At 43.4% G+C, this 22496-nt stretch overlaps 1 protein-coding gene across 2 annotated transcripts in view; it reads right to left on the bottom strand.

The window, feature by feature from the left end:
- The window catches only part of sun2 (Sad1 and UNC84 domain containing 2), a 72029-nt gene that overhangs the window by 40675 nt on the left and 8858 nt on the right, over positions 1-22496 (bottom strand). The window contains exons 3-6 of one of the 2 annotated variants that reach the window (XM_080217488.1): positions 18374-18541; positions 8319-8530; positions 7439-7597; positions 829-897 (exon numbers count right to left, since the gene is read on the bottom strand). In XM_080217488.1, the coding sequence (XP_080073614.1) occupies positions 829-897; positions 7439-7597; positions 8319-8530; positions 18374-18495 (562 nt within the window). In that variant the 5' untranslated portion in view covers positions 18496-18541. The remainder of the gene's footprint in view (positions 1-828; positions 898-7438; positions 7598-8318; positions 8531-18373; positions 18542-22496) is intronic. The other variant, XM_080217489.1, reaches the window with a different exon arrangement.

The following is a 22496-nucleotide window of genomic DNA, read 5'->3' on the forward strand; positions in this document are numbered from 1 at the left end:
ACCCCCTATACTCTTCAAGAGATTCATTTGATCCCAGCTGCCTATGCATGTCATGTGCCTCTTTCTTCTTCTTGACCAGGGCCTCAATATCCCAAATCATCCAGGGTTCCCGACTTCAACCAGCCTTGCCCTCAACTCTAAAAGGAACGTGTTTATCCTGAACCCTGGTTAATACACTTCTGAAAGCATGCCACTTATCAGACGTCCCTTTTCCTTCCCACAGACTCCCCCCAATTAACTTTTGAAAGTTCCTGCCTGATATCATCAAAATTGGCCTTGCCCCAATTTAGAATATTAATTTTTGGGACAGACCTATCATTTTCTTCATGAATAATCTCCAAGGGCAATTGGATAGCAACACTGAGCATAAACCTGGACTTAACTGTGGGTCTCTTTAGCCCAGAGCACCCAGACCAATTATGGTAGCCCTACTGTTTCGGATCGGGTAACACCATGCAGACTGTGGATTAAACATGTTACTTTCTGGTCTGTACACTCAGCTCCTTAATTACGGAGAAAAACATTTTATCAAATTACATCTTAGGGACCAACAGAAGAGTGTAACAGATCTAGAATTGTGAGACTGGAGAACAACTGTGACAAAGCGCCTTTACTGACACTAAGACACAATAATCAATCCTATATAATATTAACAACCATTCGAGGTTTACTGCACAGAATATTAGGAATCATGGTTTCGATAAATTGCTGACTTTGAATTCAAGGAAGGAGCAGAGTGTTCCACTACATTGGCACCCACTTCATTATGGCAGAATTTTGGGATGTTTGACATTGAAATACATTAAGATGAAGGAATGATGCCAACACCTGGAGACAGCACAGACATCCAATTCCATAGCTTGGCAACAGGAGAGCCCGGTGCTGAATATGCAGAATCTAGAAAGTGGAAGGAAAGGAACATGTCACTAGAGAAAACTTCTCTTGAAGTCATTGAAGTTTACAGAAGGAGGCTATTTGCCCCAATGTGTCTGTGCCACTTTACTAAAGTGATCTAAAACCAAGCCCACAGAACTCTGCAGCTTACTTTGCTACAAGCAGCTATCCCACTTTCCCTTAAAGGGTGCAACAATATCTGCCCTAACCATGGTAAATCACTCCCCGCTTAATAATCCTTGTGTAAACAAAACCTCCTAAATACCATCCATGACAAGGCAGTCTACTATGGCTGGAGCACATGTAATTGAATAAATGCACTGTGGCAACTTTCCAAGGCTATTGTGTTAGAGCAAAGCAGTGGTCTCCAAACTCCGATCCAGATGTGGGCTGTAGTTTGGAGATCCCTGGAGCAAAGGAATGAGACTGACTAGATTGCTCTACAGAGACCAGCATAGAATCAATGGACCAAATGACCATCTGTGCCATACTAACTAATTTACTCTATGGTAGTACCTCCAAAACCCACAAATTCTGCCATCTAGAAGGATAAGGGCAGCAAGCAGGCACATGGGAACACCACCACATCTAGCTTCCCCTCCAGGTCAGACACCATCTGACAAGAACAGTGTTGCTGACTCAAAATCCTGGATCTCTCTCCTTAAAAGGACTGTGGGAGTAGCTTTATCACATGGTCTGCAGCAATTCATGAATGAGGCCCACAATCATATTCCCAGGGCAACTAATGAATGGACAATAAACACCTATCAAGCCTATGATGCTTACAGGCCAAGAAAGGAATTATGAAAAACATTGGATATCAATCTGGTGAGTCTGCATTATACACGTTATGACTTCTACGTCCTTCCTATAACTGCATGTATTAACTGTGACTTAACCAATACATAATACAAATTTATTAATATTCTTTATTTCTTGTACTCAAAATTCCCATTTGTAAAATTCCGTAGGACATTCATGCTTTATGTTCCTGCACCCACACTTTAGGATGTAATGTATCTGATTCCTAAGAATCTCTATCCATACCCACAAATTGAGGATTGGTGTACAGACAGAAAACAGAGATTAGGAATAAAAGATCATTTTCGGGTTGCCATTGTGTAACTAAATCTGCCACAGGTTTCCGTGCTCGGGCCTCCCTATTTACAATTTAGACTGCAACACTTCCTCTTGGGATAAATTTTCCAGTTCTGCCTGCCACAGGAATTGTCACAGATGGGACAGACAGATCGATAGACCCTTTAAAGGTCTGTTGACCTCAGGTGGGAATTTCTAGTCTCAAGACAGAGGCAACGGGAAAAATCACGCCCACAATTTATTTTGAGTATGTGCAATTTAAGCGTACCGCTCCTTTAAATTTTCTTGCACAACCGTACACTTGTGGTAAATTAAAGGGGCTGATTGTATGCAGGTTATACAGGGACTTTCGAGTTGCTGCACAGCCATACAGCTTGGAGAAAACATTGTTGGAGTGTAAGACTAAGATCCTGCTGCAGTATAGAGGGCTTTGGTGAGGACACATCTGGAATACTCTATATGGAACTGATGTCCATACCTTAGAAGGAATGCAAGAGGTTTGTTTCTCAAACTGGAGGCCCGTGACCAGCGGTGTGCCTCAGGGACCAGTGCTGGGTCCACTGTTATTTGTCATTTACAATAATTTGGATGAGAATATAGGAGGCATGCTTAGTAGGTTTGCAGATGACACCAAGATTGGTAGCATAGTGGACAGAGAAGAAGGTTACCTCAGATTGCAATGGGATCTTGATCAATTGGGCCAGTGGGCTGGTGAATGGCAGATGGAATTTAGTTTAGATAAATGTGAAGGGATGCATTTTGGTAGACTGAACCAGGGTAAGGACTTATTCAGTTAACGGTAGGGTGTTAGAGAGAGTTACAGAACAAAGAGGTCTAGGGGTACGTGCTCATAGCTCCTTGAAATTGGAGTCACAGGTGGACAGAGTGGTGAAGGCATTTGGCATGCTTGTTTTCATTGGTCAGAACATTGAATGCAGGAGTTGGGATGTGTTGTTGAAGTCATACAAGACATTGGTAAGGCTACACTTGGAATGCTGTGCGCAGTGCTGATCACCTATTATAGAAAGGATATTATTAAACTAGAAAGTGTACAGAAAAGATTTATAGGATGCTACTGGGACTTGATGGTTTGAGTTATAAGGAGAGACTGGATAGACTAGGACTAGTCTGAAGCATAGGAGGCTGAGAGGTGATCTTACAGAGGTCTATAAAAATAATGAGGGTCATAGTTAAGCTAGATAGTCAATATATTTTCCCAAAGGTAGGGGAGACTAAAACTATAGGGCATAGGTTTCAGGTGAGAGGGGAGAGATACAAAAGTGTCCAGAGAGGCAATTTTTTCCTACAGAGAGAGTGGTGAGTGTCTGGAATAAGCTGCCAGAGGTAGTAGTGGAGGTGGGTACAATTTTGTCTTTTAAAAAGCATTTAGATAGTTACATGGGTACGATGGATATAGAGAAATATGGGCCAAATGCGGGCAATTGGAACTAGCTTCAGGGTTTAAAAAAAAAAGGCAGCATGGACAAGTTGGGCCAAAGGGCCTGTTTCCATGCTGTAAACCTCTGACTCCATAACAAATCAATATACAGATTCTTGGGATGAGATTGAATAGAATGGGCTTGTATTCGCTCAGACTTTAGAAGAATCTCTGTGTGGAATTGACTGGGTAGATAGTGAAAAGCAGTTTCTCCTGGGTAGGCCATTTAAAACAAGGAGAAATTTCTTCACTCAGAGGATTGTGATTCTTTATAACTCTGCACTCCAGAGTGCTGTGAATACTCAGTTGATGAATATATTTCAAGACTGAGATTGATAGATTTTTCAACTAAGAAAATCAAAGGATATGGGGATCAAATGGAAACTGAGGTAGAAAATCATTAAAATGATAGAACAGGCTTTTCGGGCTAAATAGCCTACTCCTGCATCTAATGGATAAGGAAAGACAATCAGTCAATTTTCTATGGGTAGGTTTTTCAAACTAAGAAAAATCAATGAATATGGGGATCCAGTGGAAAGCGATGTAGAAAATCATTAAATGACAGGCTTGAAAGGCTGACTGGCCTGCTCCTGCTTCTAATAGGTAAACAAAGACAGTCAATCAATTTTCTATGGGTAGAATTGCAAAATGAAAGAAAATTTAAAAGCTGTAATAAGAGTTGTCTACGAGCCTTCTGACAGCAATAATTAATAATAGAATAATTAATTCAGTTATTAGAGAGTCTTGTAACAAAAGCAAAGTTGATTAAAGGCAAAACTTTAATTTTTATGTAGATTGGGAAGAACAAATAATTTATTCAAAAGGTAGTGAATCTCAAATACATCCAAGATAGATTTTTGCAGCAATATGTTCTAGAACCAAGGGAGCAAGTTGTACCAAATTTAGTAGTGAGCACTCAGCCAGACTGAGTTAACAATCTAACAGAAGTGGCTGTATAATAATGATCACAATAGGATTAATTTAAATATTAGGTTTGAAAAGAGAAAGCTTAACACAATTACTAAGATTCTAAGTTTTGATAGGATAGGTTAATGGGATGAGACAGGAACTGAACTGGTAACTGCAAAATGGTCAAATTTGTTAACTAAGTCAAATTACAGGTAAATAGTGCAATGTGTTCTAAAATAATTCAACTCAATACAGCATCAATATATATCCCCCAGAAAAAAGAGCTCTATTTACCAAATAAAGCAGACATAGTTGACAAAAAGGCTGAGTGATAGCATAAAACTGATGGAACGAGCATTACGACATGCAAAGAAAATTGCAAATCCAGGGAACAGGGATAGACAAAAAAAAAAGCAAAGATAAAAAGTTAGTAAGAGCTGCAAAGAGAAAATTGAAAAAAACTTGAAGGATATCAATACTAGTAAATTTCTACAATTATGCTGGAAGATGGTAGGGCAATGGCTGGAGTAACATTGCAAATGAAAATAAGGGAATGACAGACTTGTTAATAGAATGAATACAGCACAAAGAAGGCAATGTTATATTTGTGTCAGCTCTCCACAAGAACTCATCTAGTTCCACAAATCCACCATTTCCCCATATCTTTGCCAAATATTTTCTCCGCAGATAGTTATCCAATTCTAGTTTCAAAACCATGACTGAACCTGTCTCCACCAGACTCTCAGACTCTGCATACAAGATCCTAACCACTCTCTACATAAAATGGCTTTTCCTCATGTCACCTCTGATTAATTTGTCAATCACCCTAAATCTGTGCCTTTAACCCTTCCACCAATGGGAAGTTTCTCCCCCACCTACCCTGTCCAGAATCATGATCTTGAACACCTCTGCCAAATGTCCTTTCAACCTTTTCTCCAAAGAGAACCCAGTTTTTCCAATCTGTCCACATAACTGAAGGCTCACCCCTGAAGCTATTTTCATAAATCTTTCCCACACTTCACTAATGCCATCATTCAAGTTGAGGCCAAACCAGTTAGGTGTAAAGATTATTTAAATTGCAGAAAGCAGTGGGATTATCTTTTTGTGAACTCATTTAGTAATAGGGTCACTGGGGATTAGCTGTCTGAAATAACACAACTACTTCTTCCTATCTATAATCCAGTATCAAGGACATGCTTATTCATATCCCCAACCTTCCAATCAATGCACTCACAGCGTCTCCCCCAATCTGCACCTAGTCCCTTCACAGATTCCCCACCCACAAGTCTAACCTGTACCTGCAGAGTCCATTCACAGCCATACCCCCAACCCCATTTTGTATCCCCACTGGCTGGGATTTTCACTCCTGTTCACATCGGGTGGGTTTGGCAAAAGGAGCAAAAAAAATTGAAGTCCAGCGTCACGTTTCATGATGACATGAAAGTACGACACAGTTGTCCCCTGCCCATCATTAGTGTCAGGCCATGTTTCCCAACATTCAACATTAGGAACAATATTATAAAAAAAATTAGTCCTTAATGGAGTGCTGTCAGGATTCACTGAAGCACAACTACTCTCTGAAGGCATGCATCTGGCAAGCAGTACGCCCAGGAGTGCTCAGGTGAGTGCAACGGACAGGGGCTAGGAAGGTCATGCCCAGGAGTGCACCTGGGTGAACTGGTTCACTCTGCACTTAGGCGGCCTTAAAAATAGCACCCCAGATCAGAGTGTCTGAGCTGCTGATTGAGCAGACAAATCAGAAGCCGTAACCTGTCCAGCAATATGTAATGGGATCCATGGCTTCCAGTATTGTTTTCGTAATACTGGATTATATGGTGGAGAAAGCTACCATTACTGTCTTTTCCCACCTGACATCAGCCTTTGCCGATATCAGAAAAAATCCCAGTCACCAAGTGCATTCATTGACAACCTGTCATAGAATTATACAGCGCAGAAGAGGTCCTTCGACCGAACGAGTCCGCAACAATACGCGAGAAACACCTGAACTCCCACCTAATCCTATCTACCAGCACTTGGCCCATAGCCTTGAATGCTATGATGTGCCAAGCGCTCATCCAGGTACTTTTTAAAAGGATGTGAGGCAACCCACCTCTACCACCCTCCCAGGCAGCACATTCCAGACAGTCTGAGTAAAAATGTTTTTCTGACATCCCCCTAAACCTCCCGCCCCTCACCTATGTCTGCTCGTGACTGACTCTTCAACTAAGGGGAACAGCTGCTCCTTATCCACTCTGTCCATGCCCCTCAATCTTGTATACCTCAATCAGCTCACCCCTCAGTCTTCTCTCTTCCAACGAAAACAACCCCATCTTATCCAACCTCTCTTCATAACTTAAATGTTCTATCCCAGACGGCATGCTGGTGAATCTCCTCTGCACTCCCTTCAGTGCAGTCACATCCTTCCTATAATGTGGCAGCCAGAATTCCACACAGTATTCCAGCTGTGGCCTCACCAAAGTACTACGCAACTCCAACATGACTTCCCTGCTTTTGTAATCTATGCCTCAAATGATAAAGACTAGTGTCCCATATGCCTTTTTCACCACCCTAGTGACATGCCTTTCTGCCTTCGGAGATTGTTCGTGGGTAAACATGCCAAGGTCCCTTCATCCCACAGAACTTTCAACTGTCCAGCCATTTGTTGAATATTTCCGTGTCAAATTACTCCTTCCAAAGTGTATCACCTCACACTTTTGAAAGTTAAATTCCATTTGACCATCTTGTCTATAGATTCTTGTAGCCCAAGACACTCACCCTCACTGTTAACTACCCAGCCAATCTGTGTCATCCTCAAACTTACTAATCCTATCCCACACAGTCATACATTTTCCCACCCCGCCCATTTGAACCTACACTGAGTCCATTCACAGTACCCCAATGCCCCTATCCCACCATCTTATCCTTTATCAATACCATTCACTCAAATCACCCCCACCAGCACCTCCATGCTGCTTTGTATCCACACCAAAGTCCCATTTACAATGCGCCCCCCCCCCCCCCACACCCACTCTGGATTTTTTTCCCATGGGAGTCAAAACATGGGGTTGGGGAATAAAAGTTGCTAAACACTCCATTTACCCAGCTGCTCATCTTCGGAGGAGTATCCAGAAGTGGAAGGTGCGTAGATATCGGAGGAATTTGGAGCTGCTGACAAAATATTGCTCTTGTAGCCATTTGCTCTCCTTACCATTCCAGGCAGCCTCCCATAATTGTCCTGAAGGCCAGGTGGGTCACCACCTGTTAGACACATTATAACATATGACTGATCAAAAATCATTCTATTAAACAGTAAGAGGGAACTCATTACAGCAGAGATCATAATCTCTCGTATCTTCCCTTCAATGGAAATCTGACCCCAATCCACTCATTTTCCACCATATGGGTTAGGTTAAAATTGACCCCAAAATCTAAAGTTGTACTGTTAGTTTTTTCTATATATCCACAACTTGGGTATTACTTTTCAATGTTGCCACAATATCTTCCACCCACCTCTTTCACAAACACCACTCATGGATGCTTTATAGAAAATATACATCATGGTCCATCATGGGGGAAATGTGGTCTGAAATGGCAACCACATGTGATCTTGGAAGAACATTAAGAACTTGAAAGTTAGGTTTAGAAACCAAAGGGCAAATGAAAAATGCAGTTCCTTAGAGCAGAGCATGTTACAGGGAGATTTAGTAGAATGACAATGAATTTAGATGGGGGAAAATTTGCTGGGCTGTTGACAAAGAAGTGAGGGGGTGGGATTAATCGAGTCAAGAGCTGGCACTGGCTAGATGGGCTAAATGGCATGTTGCTGCACTGCATCATTCAGTGGTTCTAGGAGTCAAATTTCATTAAATCAAGAACTACAGCTGGGGTTAGACCTTGGTGTTAAAGCTACCGTATCCTCAGCCAAGATTTCTGAATAATCAACATGATGCCAACCCCCCTCCCTCAATGAGGCACATACCAATAGGTTCAGACTCCAGCTCCGGTTCAGGTTCCTGCCAGTAGGAATCATTGGTTATCTGCTGACCCAGCACGGAGGCACTGCTGATGTGACTAGCGAGGCTGCACTGACTATTCACTGAGCTGTTGGATATTGAGCGTTTCATGCTGGGCACGGGTGTACTGCGTGGTGTGGCCCCTGAGCGTTTAGCATTCGGTTTTTTCTTGAATACCCTGAAAGGTAAATAAAGGTTCATTAAATCATGATAGGGTTAACGTCGGAACATCTGAAAAAGAGACTTCCATTTACATAATGCCTAGAATTTTTCTTGGAAATAAACGTACACATGATTTTAAAGTGCATTGTGTTTGTTATGAAAATAAACATAGCACACATTTTCGGGGCATAGCAAGATCTCGCATATGAACATGGCGCAGGAGTAGGCCATCTGGCCCCTTGTGCCTGCTCCATCATTCAATAAGATCATGGCTGACCTTTTTGTGGACTCAGCTCCACTTACCCATCCACTCACCATAACCCTTAATTCCTTCACTATTCAAAAATATATCTATCTTTGCCTTAAAAGCTTTCAATGAGGTAGCCTTAACTGCTTCACTGGGCAGGGAATTCCATAGATTCATAACCCTTTGGATGAAGAAGAGTTCCTCCTCAACTCAGTCCTAAATCTGCTTCCCCCTTATTTTGAGGCTATGCCCCCTAGTTCTAGTTTCACCTGCCAGAGGAAACAACTTCCCTGTTTCTTTCTATCTTGTCTATTCCCATTATAATTTTAAATGTTTCTATAAGATCTCCTCTAATTCTTCTGAATTCCGTGAGTATATCCCCATTCTACTCAGTCTCTCCTTATAAGCCAACCCTCTCAACTCCGAAATCAACCTATTAATCTCCTCTGTACCCTCCCAGTATATCCTTTCTCAAGTAAGGAGGCCAAAACTGTACACCGTACTCCAGGTGTATCCTCACCAGCACCTTATACAGTTGCAGCATAACCTTCCTGCTTTTAAACGCCATCCCCCCTAGCAATGAAGGGCAAAATTTCATTTGCCTCCTTAATTACCTGCTGCACCAACTTTTTGTGATTCATACACAAGGACACCCAGGTCCCTCTGCACAGCAGCATGCTGTAGTTTTTTACCATTTAAATAATAGTCCATTTTGCTGCTACTCCTACCAAAATGGATGACCTCACATTTACCAACATTGTACTCCATCTGCCGGACCCTTGCCCACTCACTGAAACTATTTATATCCCTTTGCAGACTGTGTGTCCCATGCATACTTTGCTCTGACACTCACCTTAGCGTCATCTGCTATTGCTGACACACTACATTTGGTCCCCAACTCCAAATCATCTATGCATATTGTAAACAATTGCGGTCCCAACACTAATCCCTGAGGCACACCTCTCGTCACTGACCGCCAACCATAAAAACACCCATTTACCTCCACTCTACTTTGCTAGTTAACCAATCCTCTATCCGTGCAAATACATTACCAGTAACACCCTTACTTTATGCAGTAAGCTTTGGTGCGGCACCTTGTCAAATGCTTTCTGGAAATCCAGATACACCACATCCACAGGTTCCCCACTGTCCACTGTGCATGTAATGTTGTCTAAGAATTCCACCAAATTAGTCAAACATGACCTTCCCTTTATGAATCCATGGTGCGTCTTTCCAACAGGACAATTTATATCCAGATGTCTCACTATTTCTGCATTGATGATAGATTCAAGCATTTTCCCTACTACAGAAGTTAAGCTAACCGGCCTATAGTTGTCCGTCTATTGTCTATGTCCTTTTGTCTATCTGCTGGCATCACATTGGTGTTGTATACAACTCCAAAAATGAATGGCCTTCTAAGGTGGAGGAGGAATATTGGAACAGCAACCCAAAAAGCTTTAACGCTGTTTGAGTTTTTTTTATTCATTTGTGGGACATAAGCGTCGCTGGTTGGCCAACAGTTATTGCCCATCCCTAATTGCCCTTGAGAAGGTGGTGATGAACTGTGTTCTTGAATCGCTGCAGTCCACATGCTGTGGGTTGACCCACAATGCTGTCAGGGAGGGAATTCCAGGATTTTGACCCAGCAACTGGGAAGGAATGGTGATATATTTCCAAGTCAGGATGGTGAATGGCTTGGAGGGAAACTTGCAGATGGTGGTGTTCCCACGTATCTGCTGCCCTTGTCCTTCTAGATGGAAGTGGTCATGGGGGGGTTTGGAAGATGCTGTGTAATGATCTTTGGTGAATTGCTGCAGTGCAACTTGTAGATGGTACACACCGCTGCTACTGAGTGTCAGCGGTAGAGAGATTGAATGTTTGTAGATGTGGTGCCAATCAAGCGGGCTGCTTTGTCCTGGGTAGTGTCAAGCCTCTTGAGTATTGTTGGAGCTGCGCCATCCAGGCAAGTGGGGAGTATTCCATCACACTTCTGACTCGTGGCTTGTAGTTGGTAGATAGGCTTTGGGTGGTATTCGTAACCTCTGACTTGCCCTTGTAGCCACTGTGTTTATGTGGTGAGTCCAGTTGAGTTTCTGGTCAATGGTAACCCCAAGGATGTTGAATAGTGCAACACTCAAACAGCCTCTTAAATTACCCAATCAGGATTAAGAGCCAATGCCTAAAATGAGGATGCTGCCAGATTTGATTATGGAAAGCAATTAAGAAGTAAATTTGTGCTACCAAGTATTAATGTTAGAAGGTTGTAGGAGGAAAATTGAATAAGAGTGTTAGTCAATTCCTGTTCTGAGCTCCTGGGACAGAATGTGTTGGAGTTGGTATTGACTCCAACATCTGAGGAGAGAAAACACAGCTAACGTTTCAAGTTTGGATGACCCTTTGTCAGAGCAATGGAGGGGGGGAATTCTCCATGCGACCTTGCACCATGTTTTGGATTGGCTGGCGATGGGATCTTCTGATCCTGCCACTGACAATGAGATTTCCTGTTGAATCCCCTCCCACAGGGAAACCCACAGCAGCGGTTTGCCATTGCCAGGACCGGAATATCCTACCAGCGAGCACAATTCAGGCCAATATCTCTAATGGACCCCACACCACACCAACAATCTGCACTGTTAACAAGGTACATCACAGAAACTTACCACGGTTACATAAAACTTCCCTTTCTGTAACCTTGATAACCAAAAAGAACTTGGAAAAGTGAGAGAAAAATAACTCAAAATATGATATCCCCAGACTTGGGATTTGGTCTAAGTTACTTTCAGTGCAATAAGCATATACCCAAGATAAATAACTTGGAAATTATCAAATATATTGAAGACTATATTAGACAACTGAGCCACCCACTTGTAGGTAATCTAATAGATAGAGTATTGCAAGGCACCTCAGACTCAATAACTGCACAGCACGTGCCATGTAGGAACTCCAAGATGCTTCCCATATCCCAGATGCACAGAAGTGCAGAAAGTGTCATCAGCTGGAGGAGCTTTGATTTTGCAGCTTGGCTGACAGCTGATGTCATTGCAGTTCATTCATGAGAATGTGTTCCTTGGAAAGCATGTTTCAGGAGGTGATCACCTTCAACTTAAGATTGCAAACAAAGGTGACTGGGTGACTGCAGGCAGGTAGTTCAGTACACCCAAACCCTTCCGTAGAACCTCTTGCTTTCTAACCAGTATTCACCACTGAATACCAAAGAGTGCCTCTGAAAAGCACAAGTAAAGCCAAAACAATAACACCATAGATTGCTTAGCTTAGTACAGAGGAGGAAGAAGAGCAGGAGAGTGATAGCTTTGGAGATTGCATCATTAGGGGAGCAGATTTAATTTGATTTGATTTATTATTGTCACATGTATTGGGATACAGTGAAAAGTATTATTTCTTCCACACTGTACAGATAAAATATACCGTTCATGGAGTACATAGGGAAGGAGGAAAGGAGAGGGTGCAGAATATAGTTTTGCAATTACACACAAGTTGAAGAGAAAGATCAGCTTAATAAAGGATATTTTGGCCCTGGAGGGAGTGCAGAGGAGGTTTACTAGGCTGATACCGGAGTTGAGGGGATTGAGCTATGAGGAGAGGCTGAATAAACTAGGCTTGTACTCGTTAGAGTTTAGAAGAATGAGGGGAGATCTCATTGAGACGTATAAGATGATGAATGGGATGGATAGGATAGAGGTGGAGAGACTCTTCCCGCTCAAAAAAGACAGTAGGACTAGGGGGCACAGCCTCAAGATAAAGGGGAGGCGGTTTAGAACGGAGTTGAGGAGGAACTTCTTCACTCAAAGGGTGGTGAATCTCTGGAATTCTCTGCCCGTTGAAGTGGTGGAGGCTGCCTCGCTAAATATTTTTAAGAAGCGGGTTGATGGGTTCTTGATAAGAGAGGGGATTAAGGGTTATGGGGAGAGGGCGGGAAAGTGGAACTGAGCCACAACAGATCAGCCATGATCTTATTGAATGGCGGGGCAGGCTCGAAGGGCTAGATGGCCTACTCCTGCTCCTATTTCTTATGTTCTTATGTTCTTACAGCATGGAAACAGGATCTTCGGCCCAACTTGTCCCTTTTTTTAAGAAAACCCCTAAGCTCGTCCCAGTTGCCCGCATTTGGCCCATATCCCTCTATACCCATGTAACTATCTAAATGCTTTTTAAAAGACAAAATTGTACCCGTCTCTACTACTACCTCTGGCAGCTTGTTCCACACACCACTGTGTGTGTGAAAAAATTGCCCCCTGGACACTTCTGTATCTCTCCCCTCTCATCTTAAATCTATGCTTCCAGTTTTAGATTCCCCTACCTTTGGGAAAAGATATTGACTACCTAGCTGATCTGTGCCCCTCATTATATTATAGACCTAAATAAGATCACCCCTCAGCCTCCTACACTCCAGAGTTTTTCCAGACTTTCCTTATAACTCAATCCATTAAGTCCCAGTAGCATCCTAATAAATCTTTTCTGCACTCTTTCTAGTTTAATAATATCCTTTCTATAATAAGGTGACCAGAATTGCACAAGTGTGGCCTTACCAATGTCTTGTAAAACTTCAACAAGACATTCCAACTCCTGTATTCAATGTTCTGACCAATGAAACCAAGCATGCCAAATGCCTTCTTCACCACAGTCCACCTGTGACTCCACTTTGAAGGAACTATGAACATGTACCTTCAGATCTCTTTGTTCTATAACTCTCCCAACGCCCTACCATTAACTGAATAAGTCCTGATCTGGTTCAATCTACCAAAATGCATCACCTTGCATTTGTCTAAATTAAACTCCATCTGCCATTCGTCAGCCCACTGGCCCAGTTGATCAAGATCCTGTTGCAATTGGAGATAACTTTCTTTACTGTCCACTATGCCACTAAGCTTAGTGTCATCTGCAAACTTACTAACCATGCCTCCTATATGCTCATCCAAATCATTAATATAAGTGACAAATAACAGTGGACCCAGCACTGATCCCTGAAGCACACCGCTGGTCACAGGCCTCCAGTTTGAAAAACAACTCTCTACAATCACACTCTGGCTCTGTCAAGAAGCCAATTTTGTATCCGTATAGATTTAACTTTATGCAACAACCTACCATGCGGTACCTTGTCAAAAGCCTTGCTAAAATCCATGCAGACAACATCAACTGCGCTGCCCTTATCTACCTTTTTGGTTATCCCTTCAAACAACTTAATCAAATTTGTGAGACATGATTTTCCACTCACAAAGCCATGCTGGCCGTTCCTAATCAGTCTTTGCATCTTTGAACGTCTGTAGATACTGTCTCTCAAAATACCTTCCAACAAGTTACCCACCACAGATGTGAGGCTCACCGGCCTGTAGTTCCCAGGCACAACATTTGCACTCTCCAATCTTCAGACACTTCACCCATGATTCAAATATCTCAGCTGGGGGATCTGCAATTTCCTCCCAAGCCTCCCACAATGTCCTGGGATACTCTTCATCAGGTCCCAGGATTTAGCTACCTTGATGCGCTGATGGGATACAGGGACAGGTATCTCGATGGATTGAAAACTGGCTAGGTAACAGGAGTCAGAGAGTAGTAGTGGAAGGGTCCTTTTCTAGCTGGAGGTCTGTCACCAGTGGTGTGCCGCAGGGCTCAGTACTGGGACCTCTTCTATTCGTAATATATATATAAATGACTTGGAAGAGGGCGTATATGGTGTGATCAGCAAGTTTGCAGATGGCACAAAGATGGCAGGATTGGCGGATAGTGAGGAGGAGTGTCAGGTGACACAGCATGATACAGATAGGCTGGTATATTGGGCAGATAAATGGCAGATGGAATTTAATCCTGATAAATGCGAGGTGATGCATTTTGGAAGGAATAATGTAGTGGGGAGTTACATGATAAAGGGTAGACCTGTTAAGAGTATAGAAATGCAGAGGGACCTGAGAGTGCAAGTGCACAAGTCTCTGAAGGTGGCAACACAGGTGGAGAAGGTTGCGAAGAAAGCTTATGGTATGCTAGCCTTTATAGGAAGGGGTATAGAGTACAAGAGCTGGTGTCTAATGCTACAGTTGTACAGAACGTTGGTTAGATTGCATTTGGAGTACTGCGTCCAGTTCTGGTCACCTTACTACCGGAAGGACATGGAGACCCTGGACAGTGCGCAGAGGAGGTTTACCAGGATGCTGCCTGGTATGGAAGGACTGGGTTATGAGGAAAGATTGGGTAAATTGGGGCTGTTTTCCTTAGAAAGACGGAGATTGAGGGGGGATCTAATAGAGGTGTATAAAATAATGAAGGGTATAGATAGAGTAAACAGTGGCAGGCTTTTTCCTAGATGCACTGCCAAGTAAGGTGGTGGAGGCAGGCATGCTGGACTTGTTTAAGGTGTACTTAGATAGACACAGGAGCGAAACAGGGATGGAGGGTTATAGGAGACTGTTTTAAATAAGGATCAGAGCATTGAGACGTTCCTGGAAATCAACTGTTACATGTGTTGATGTTTTTCTCTTTTACTCCGCAGGTGCGTCGGTCCACCTTGTTGTCTAACGAGGGGCATGCATGGGCTGCTCTTGGATGGCTCGAGAGTAGCCTAGTACTTTGCGCCGTTTGTGTATGTTTAACACTGGACCAGCAGATGGGCACCACAACAGCTCAGTGACTATCACTGTTAGCTGTGCAGATACATGGATTTGGGCCAGTGTCTGTGGGAGTTTGCACATTCTCCCTGTGGTTGCGTGGGTTTCCTCCAGGTGCTCTGGTTTCCTCCCACACCCCAAAGATGTGCTCTTAGACTGATCGGTGTAACAAATTGTCCCTAAATTATTCTCCCCTTAATCTGGCTTCCATTGGGGGTACCATAAGCATAGACATGGGTCAAGGGTGGAGGAGGAAAAACACATTGTTAAGATGGCGGCATGGGCTCGTTGGTCCGAAGGGCCTGTTTCCCATGCTGTGTTGTTCTTTGTTCTAAGACTTCCAGCACCTCCTTCTCTGTAATATGTACACTCCTCAATACATCACTATTTATTTCCCCAAGTTCCCGAACATCCACACTTTTCTCAACAGTAAATACTGATGAGAAATATCCATTTCAGATCTCACCCATTTCTTGTGGATCCGCACATAGATGACCTTGTTGATCCTTAAGAGTCCCCACTCTCTCCCTTGTTACTCTTTTGCCCTTTATGTATTTGTAGAAGCTCTTTGGATTCTTCTTTGCCTTATCTGCCAAAACAATCTCGTGTCCCCTTTTTGCCCTCCTGATTTCTCTCAACTCTACTCCTACACCCAGTTCAATTCATTTACAGATTTAGTTACACTCACTCAGAATCACCACAATCCTAAGCCCTCAACAACTGTCCAGAATTTCAAGTTCCATAGTCATTTTTGGAAGACGGTACAGTCTGTTGATAACTTTGTTGCTGGATTAAGATAACTTCCTTTACCAGACATGCCCATCAAGATATTACTTCCTCCAGAGACAATTTTCCTGCTTGAGAGACTTTCACATTGTCTAGTGAATGCTAAACAGATTAAGCAGTGGGCAGACAGGGATCCTGTCCTGTCTCAGGCCAAGAGATCCTCATGCATGGTTGGCCTACTGTTATAGGTGATGATGAATTGAGACCATATGCAAAGTGGAAAGACAAATTTATTTTTATTTATTAGAGCCACAAGTAGGCTTACATTAACACTGCAATGAAGCTACTGTGAAAATGCCCAGGTCGCCACACTCCGGCACCTGTTCGGGTATACCGAGGGAAAATTTAGCATGGCCAATGCACCTAACTAGCACATCTTTCGGACTGTGGGAGGAAACCAGAGCACCTGGAGGAAACCCACGCAGACACAGGGTGAATGTGCAGATTCCACACTGACAGTGACCGAAGCCAGGAACTGAACCCTGGTGCTGTGAGGTAGCAGTGCTAACCACTGTGCTGCCCCTAAAGCTAAGTGTGCAAGATGGTTGCATTCCTTGGGTGTCCAAAGTGATTGTCCCACCCCCCCCTTGATCAGTCACAAGTCTTGGATAAAGCTCATGAGGCTTACCTAGGTGCCTCATGAATGAGAGGTTTAGCTGGGTCGTATGTTTGATGGCCTAATATGAATCAGGACCTGGAATACAAAGGTGAAGTCCTGTTCTGCAACCAAAAGGTGGCACAGCCAACACCACTATATCCATTGGACTGCCCTGATTGTCCATGGTCTAAGCTTTATGTGGACTTTGCAGGGCCTTTTAAGGGTCAGATGTTTCTAGTCATTGTGGATTTGCATTCTAAGTGGTTAGAAGTACACATCATGAGCCACATTAGAGTTATCATTACAATAGAGAAGTTGCATCAAGTTTTCGTATCTCATGGTTTATTGGAGTTTAGAAGAATGAGAGGAGATCTAATTAAGGTATACAAGATGCTTAAGGGAATTGAGTGGCTTAAGGGAATAATCCCGTATTTCCCCATGACCCCTCTACCTTCTTGGTGCATTTGGCCATCTTCCCAGATGAAGCAGAGAGCATGGGAAATCTTTTTAAGTAGTAGAGGCAAAAACCCTAACCACATTTAAAAAGTTCTTGGATGTCTAATTGAAGAGCCAATGTAACCTAGTGCAGGAAGTTGGGATTAGGCTGGTTAGGCTGTACAATCAACAGGCACATGATAGGCCAAATAGTCTTGTTCTGTGGCATAAATTATCCACGATTTTCTATTATTCTAAGCTCTTGAGCAGTAATGTCAAAAACATGGCCATTCCCATTCTGATCTGGAAAAATATCAACATTCCTTCTTTGTTGCTAGGCCTGAATCCTGGAACTGCTGCCTTGAATCATCTTGGAAGCACAGATTGCAACAGGGCAAAGAGAAGTCACAACACAAAGTCAACTAAAGCTAGGCAAAAATAGGCCAAATCCTGAAGAAACAAAGACAACAAACTTGAAAGTTCATTACCATCCATCCGATTTGATAGGGCTTTCTCATTCCAATTTTTCACTCTGCCACTGACATGAGGCCTTTTCTACTTCATAATTTTATTCAATATCTTGCACTGTACAGCCACATCATTTTCATGGTTGAAGACCTACCTGATTCAGTGGCCTTGATTTTACCACCACTCCTGCCCCTTGCAGAACAGCATTCTCCATTGACCTCGGGTGCAATTTTATGAGCCTCGAGCGAACGTGCCGATAAAATTTAAGCCAGTGTGTCTACAGCACTCACGATGTGTAGTTCACAGTGAGAAGGGAAGCTCTCGACTGCAGTAGCAACAGAACCTGATGCCCCATCTGAGAGTTCTGGAATCAGAACTGCCCCTACCTCCTTAACAAGCTGCAAATCACTTCTGCCCACAATAACAGCTGTCATACATATTACCCTCCCCGGGGCTGAGTAATCTCAGCTATTGTACCTCTTACTGATGAGTATGGGATTCACGAGTTCATTATTAAATCTCTTCGGTACAATGTGATCTCAAAGCAGCGATCAAGGATTACAAGATGGCAGACTGATGAAATTTGCATTTTAGTTTCGTTCTGCTTTAACAGAGTTGGGCAAGAATGATTCGACAATAGACACTGGAAACACCTGTTTCCTGTCAGATTTCTAAGAGTGCACAGTTTTGAGAGTTAATGGGACCCACCTGACAGGACTCTCCTTGTAGGACACAACACTCCCGGTAACAGATCCGCCACTGCTGCTCGAAGCATCATCATCTTCTTGATAATAACCACTTGTTGCAAGACGTGTGCTACGCCGTGACATCCTCAACGGGGTCTGATAATCTCACACCGAGGGATGGCAACTCAAACTAAACGCAAAAGAAAAAAATCCATTAACACCAGCTAGAGAGACAATATACATGGAACATAAAGGGATTGTTTAACAGGCCACATATAGGTCTATCACTACAAAACAAAACTAACTACAGCACTGATAGGGAATGTTTGTCACTGTATGACACTAGGATACAATATTAATGGGGATGAGTCTGTCTCTGCAATAACACTAGGGTACAGTACTGGTGGGGACGAGTCTGTCACTGTGTAACACTGGGGTACAGTACTGATGGGGTGGGTCTGTCTCTATATAACACTGGGGTACAGTACTGATGGGGAAGGAGCTATCTCTATAACACTGGGGTACTGTACTGGTGGGGATGAGTCTGTCACTATATAACACTGTGGTACAGTACTGGTGGGAATGGGCCTGTCTCTGTCTAACACTGGGGTACAATACTGTGGGGGACAAGTCTGTCACTGTATAACACTGGGGTACAGTACTGGTGAGGATGGTCTGACACTGTATGACACTGGGACATAGTACTGGTGGGGATGGGTCTGTCTCTGTATAACACTGGGGTACAGTACTGGGTGGGGAAGGGTCTCCCACTGTATACCATACTGATGGGGATGGGTCTGTCTGTATAACACTGGGGTACAGTACTGGTGAGGACAGATCTGATACTGTATGACACTGGGATACAGTACTGGAGGGAATGGGTCTCTCACTGTCTAACATTGGGTACAGTACTGGTGAGGATTGGTCTGTCTCTGTATAACACTGGGGGTACAGTACTGGTGGGAAAGGGTCTCTCACTGTATAACACAGGGTACAGTACTGGTGGGGATGAGTTTGTCACTGTATAACACTGGGGTACAGAAGTGGTGGGGACGAGTCTGTCTCTATAACACTGGGATACAGCACTGGTGAGGACGGGTCTGTCACTGGGATACAGTACTGGTGGGACAGGTCTGTCACTATATAACATTGGGGTACAGTACTGGTAAGGGCAGGTCCATCACTGCATAACACTGGGCTAGTGGGAACAAGTCCGGCATTGTATAACACTGGGGTATGGTATTGATGGGGATGTGTCTGTCACTGTGTAACACTGTGGTACAGTGCTGGTGAGATGGGTCTGTCACTGTATAACACTAAAAGTATTGGTGGGGACAGGTCTGTCACTGTATACCACCAGGGTACAGTACTGGTGAGGAAAAGTCCATCACTCTATTACACCGAGGTACAGTACTGGTGGGAACAGGTCCGGCATTGTACTACACTGGGGTATGTATTGGTGGGGACGTGTCTGTCACTGCGGTACAATGCTGGTGAGGATGGGTCTGTCGCTGTATAACACTGGGGTACAATACTGTGGGACAGGTCTGTCACTGTATAACATTGGGGTATAGTGCACAACATATATCTGGAAGTTGCATGTATGGCTTGCTTCTACTGCAACACTGCACACTGTGTTAATTTACAGCCATATTTCAACATCATGTTGACACACACAGTAGCAGTGTTGAGCAATTCAACAATTCACATTAACTAATCCCAATCACAGACCGGCTCATAATTCTGCATTTTATTTTCCCGGCTTTGGACTGAGAATCACCAGTGTCTCTGTCTACTCCTCCAACCACACATACAGCTGAGCAATACAGTGCAGAAGAAAATGAGTAACAAGAATGTCAGAACTAATGGAATTGACATTGTATCATAAAAGTACTGACCACACCACTGGCAGCTGCTGGAGGCATTTCCATCACCTTCAGAAGCAGGCTGACCACATCAGCAGGCGCTAGTCACTCCCTCAGGTCACAGCATTAACATCAGCAGCTACTGCTGGGGTTATCCCAATATCATATGTTGAGAACAGGCTGAAATCAGTGGTACACACTGGCTGTGAGGGAAATGAACAGAGTACAGCGGTATGGACTGCATGTGAGGGAAACGAGTAGAGATCAGTGATACACACTGGCTGTGATGGAAATGACGAGAGCAGTGGTAAGCGGTAAAGGAACAAAGAACAGTGGTAGGCACAGAGTAAGAGGCAATTGAGCAGAGTGGTATGGACTGGGTGCGAGGGAGATTCACAGCAAGAAGTCTCACAACACCAGGTTAGAGTCCAACCAGTTTGTTTGATAGTAATCTTACAAGCTTTCGGAAACGGCTTTCCTTTGTCAAGAACACCGTTTCTGAAAGCTTGTAAGATTACTATCAAATAAACTGATTGGACTCTAACCTGGTGTTGTGAGACTTATTACTGTGTTTACCCCAGTCCAATGCCGGCATCTCTACATTGTGAGGGAGATGAACAGAGATTGGTGGTACACACTGGGTAAGGGAAATGGAACAAATCAGCAGTACACGCTGAGTATGAGGGAAGTGAACAGATCAGCAGTACACATAGGATAAGAGAAACAAACAGAAATCAGCAGTACACAGTGTAAAGAACACAATGCATGGAATGGATTGAAAAACTTTCTTTCAGGCACTTTAACAAACGATGGTTAGAGAGACTTGGCATACTTGTACAGCAAACACCTTGGAAGACATTAATACATTCTGCCTTTATTGCAAGGGGTTTGGAGAATAGAATAAGGAAGTCTTGCTACCATTGTACAGGACTTCAGTGAAGGACTTCACAGAGAGCATAGCTTTGGTCTCCACGTACAAGGAAGAATATGCGTTCATTGCTTCAGAGATGGTACCGTAAAGGTTTTATTTGTTTTTTGCATGGGACGTGGGCATCACTGGCTTGGCAAGCATTTATTGCCTGCCTCTAATTGCCCTTGAGAAGTCTCACTTAAGTTGATTCCTGGGATGAGAGGGTTGTCTTATGACAAGAGGATCTACATTCTCTGGAGTTAGGAAGAATGAGAGGTGATCTCATCGAAACCTATAAGATTCTGAAGAGGCTTGACAGGGTAGTCACTGAGAGGTTGATCCCTAACACCCCCGCCTTCTGACTGGAAAATTTAGAACACAGGTACAGTGGTGAAGCAACGGCTAGACTGCTGCCTCAGCACCAAGTTCAATTCCTGGCTTGGGTCACTGTCTGCACATTCTCCCTGTGTCTGCGTGGTTTTCCTCCAGGTGCTGGTTAGGTGCATTAGCTGTGCTAAATTCTCTGTACCTAAGCAAGTGCTGGAGTGTGGCACCTGGAGGATTTTCACAGTAACTTTATTGCAATGTTAATGCAAGCCTACTTGTGACATGAATAAACTTTAAACTTCTTAAGACAAGGGTCCATTACTTAGGAACTGAGGTGGCAGTGAATCTTTGGAATCTTCTACCCGAGGTTCATGAATAATCTATTTTTTACAAGTTTATTTTATTCTTGTCAGAAGTAGGCTTACGTTAACGCTGCAGCGAAGTTACTGTGAAAATCCCCTATTGATAACAATATTGAAGGCAGATTTTTGGCTTTCTCAAGGAATCAAGGGATATGGGAAGAGGGTAGGAAAGTCAAGGCAGAAGGTCCACAATAATCATACTGAATGGCAGTGCAGGCTCTACAGGCCATATGGTCTACTCCTGCTCCTATGCCTTGTGTTCTCAATAATTCCAAAATATATTCTTGTTGCTCTTCTCCAACTCCCTACAATGTGCAAATTTTTGTGTGTAGGATTCCTGAAACTTCATGCATGTTGAAAAATGTAATAGTGGCCAGTAATACATCACCAAATTCCAGCTCAGTGGGATCAAACGATTCCCCGACTGATCAACTTCTTTCCTTCAAATGTTGTTGTTTGGGTCCCTGCCTCCCCCACCTCCCCACCTTCCTTTGGCACTGACCCAAACCCTCTGACCTGGAGCGGGATTTTATAGCCTTGCTCGTCCCAAAACCATAAAATTCCATCCAAGGTCAAAGGACCTTTCCACGGTCCACCACTTGCCTGTGCCAATTCTCATGGTGGGCAGGACAGTAAAATTACTGGTCTCTCTCTCTCTCTCTCTTTCTCAATATCAGCGGC

Source organism: Carcharhinus amblyrhynchos, chromosome 35, assembly GCF_965287045.1.
Source record: "Carcharhinus amblyrhynchos chromosome 35, sCarAmb.v2.hapA, whole genome shotgun sequence".
NCBI lineage: Eukaryota > Metazoa > Chordata > Chondrichthyes > Carcharhiniformes > Carcharhinidae > Carcharhinus > Carcharhinus amblyrhynchos.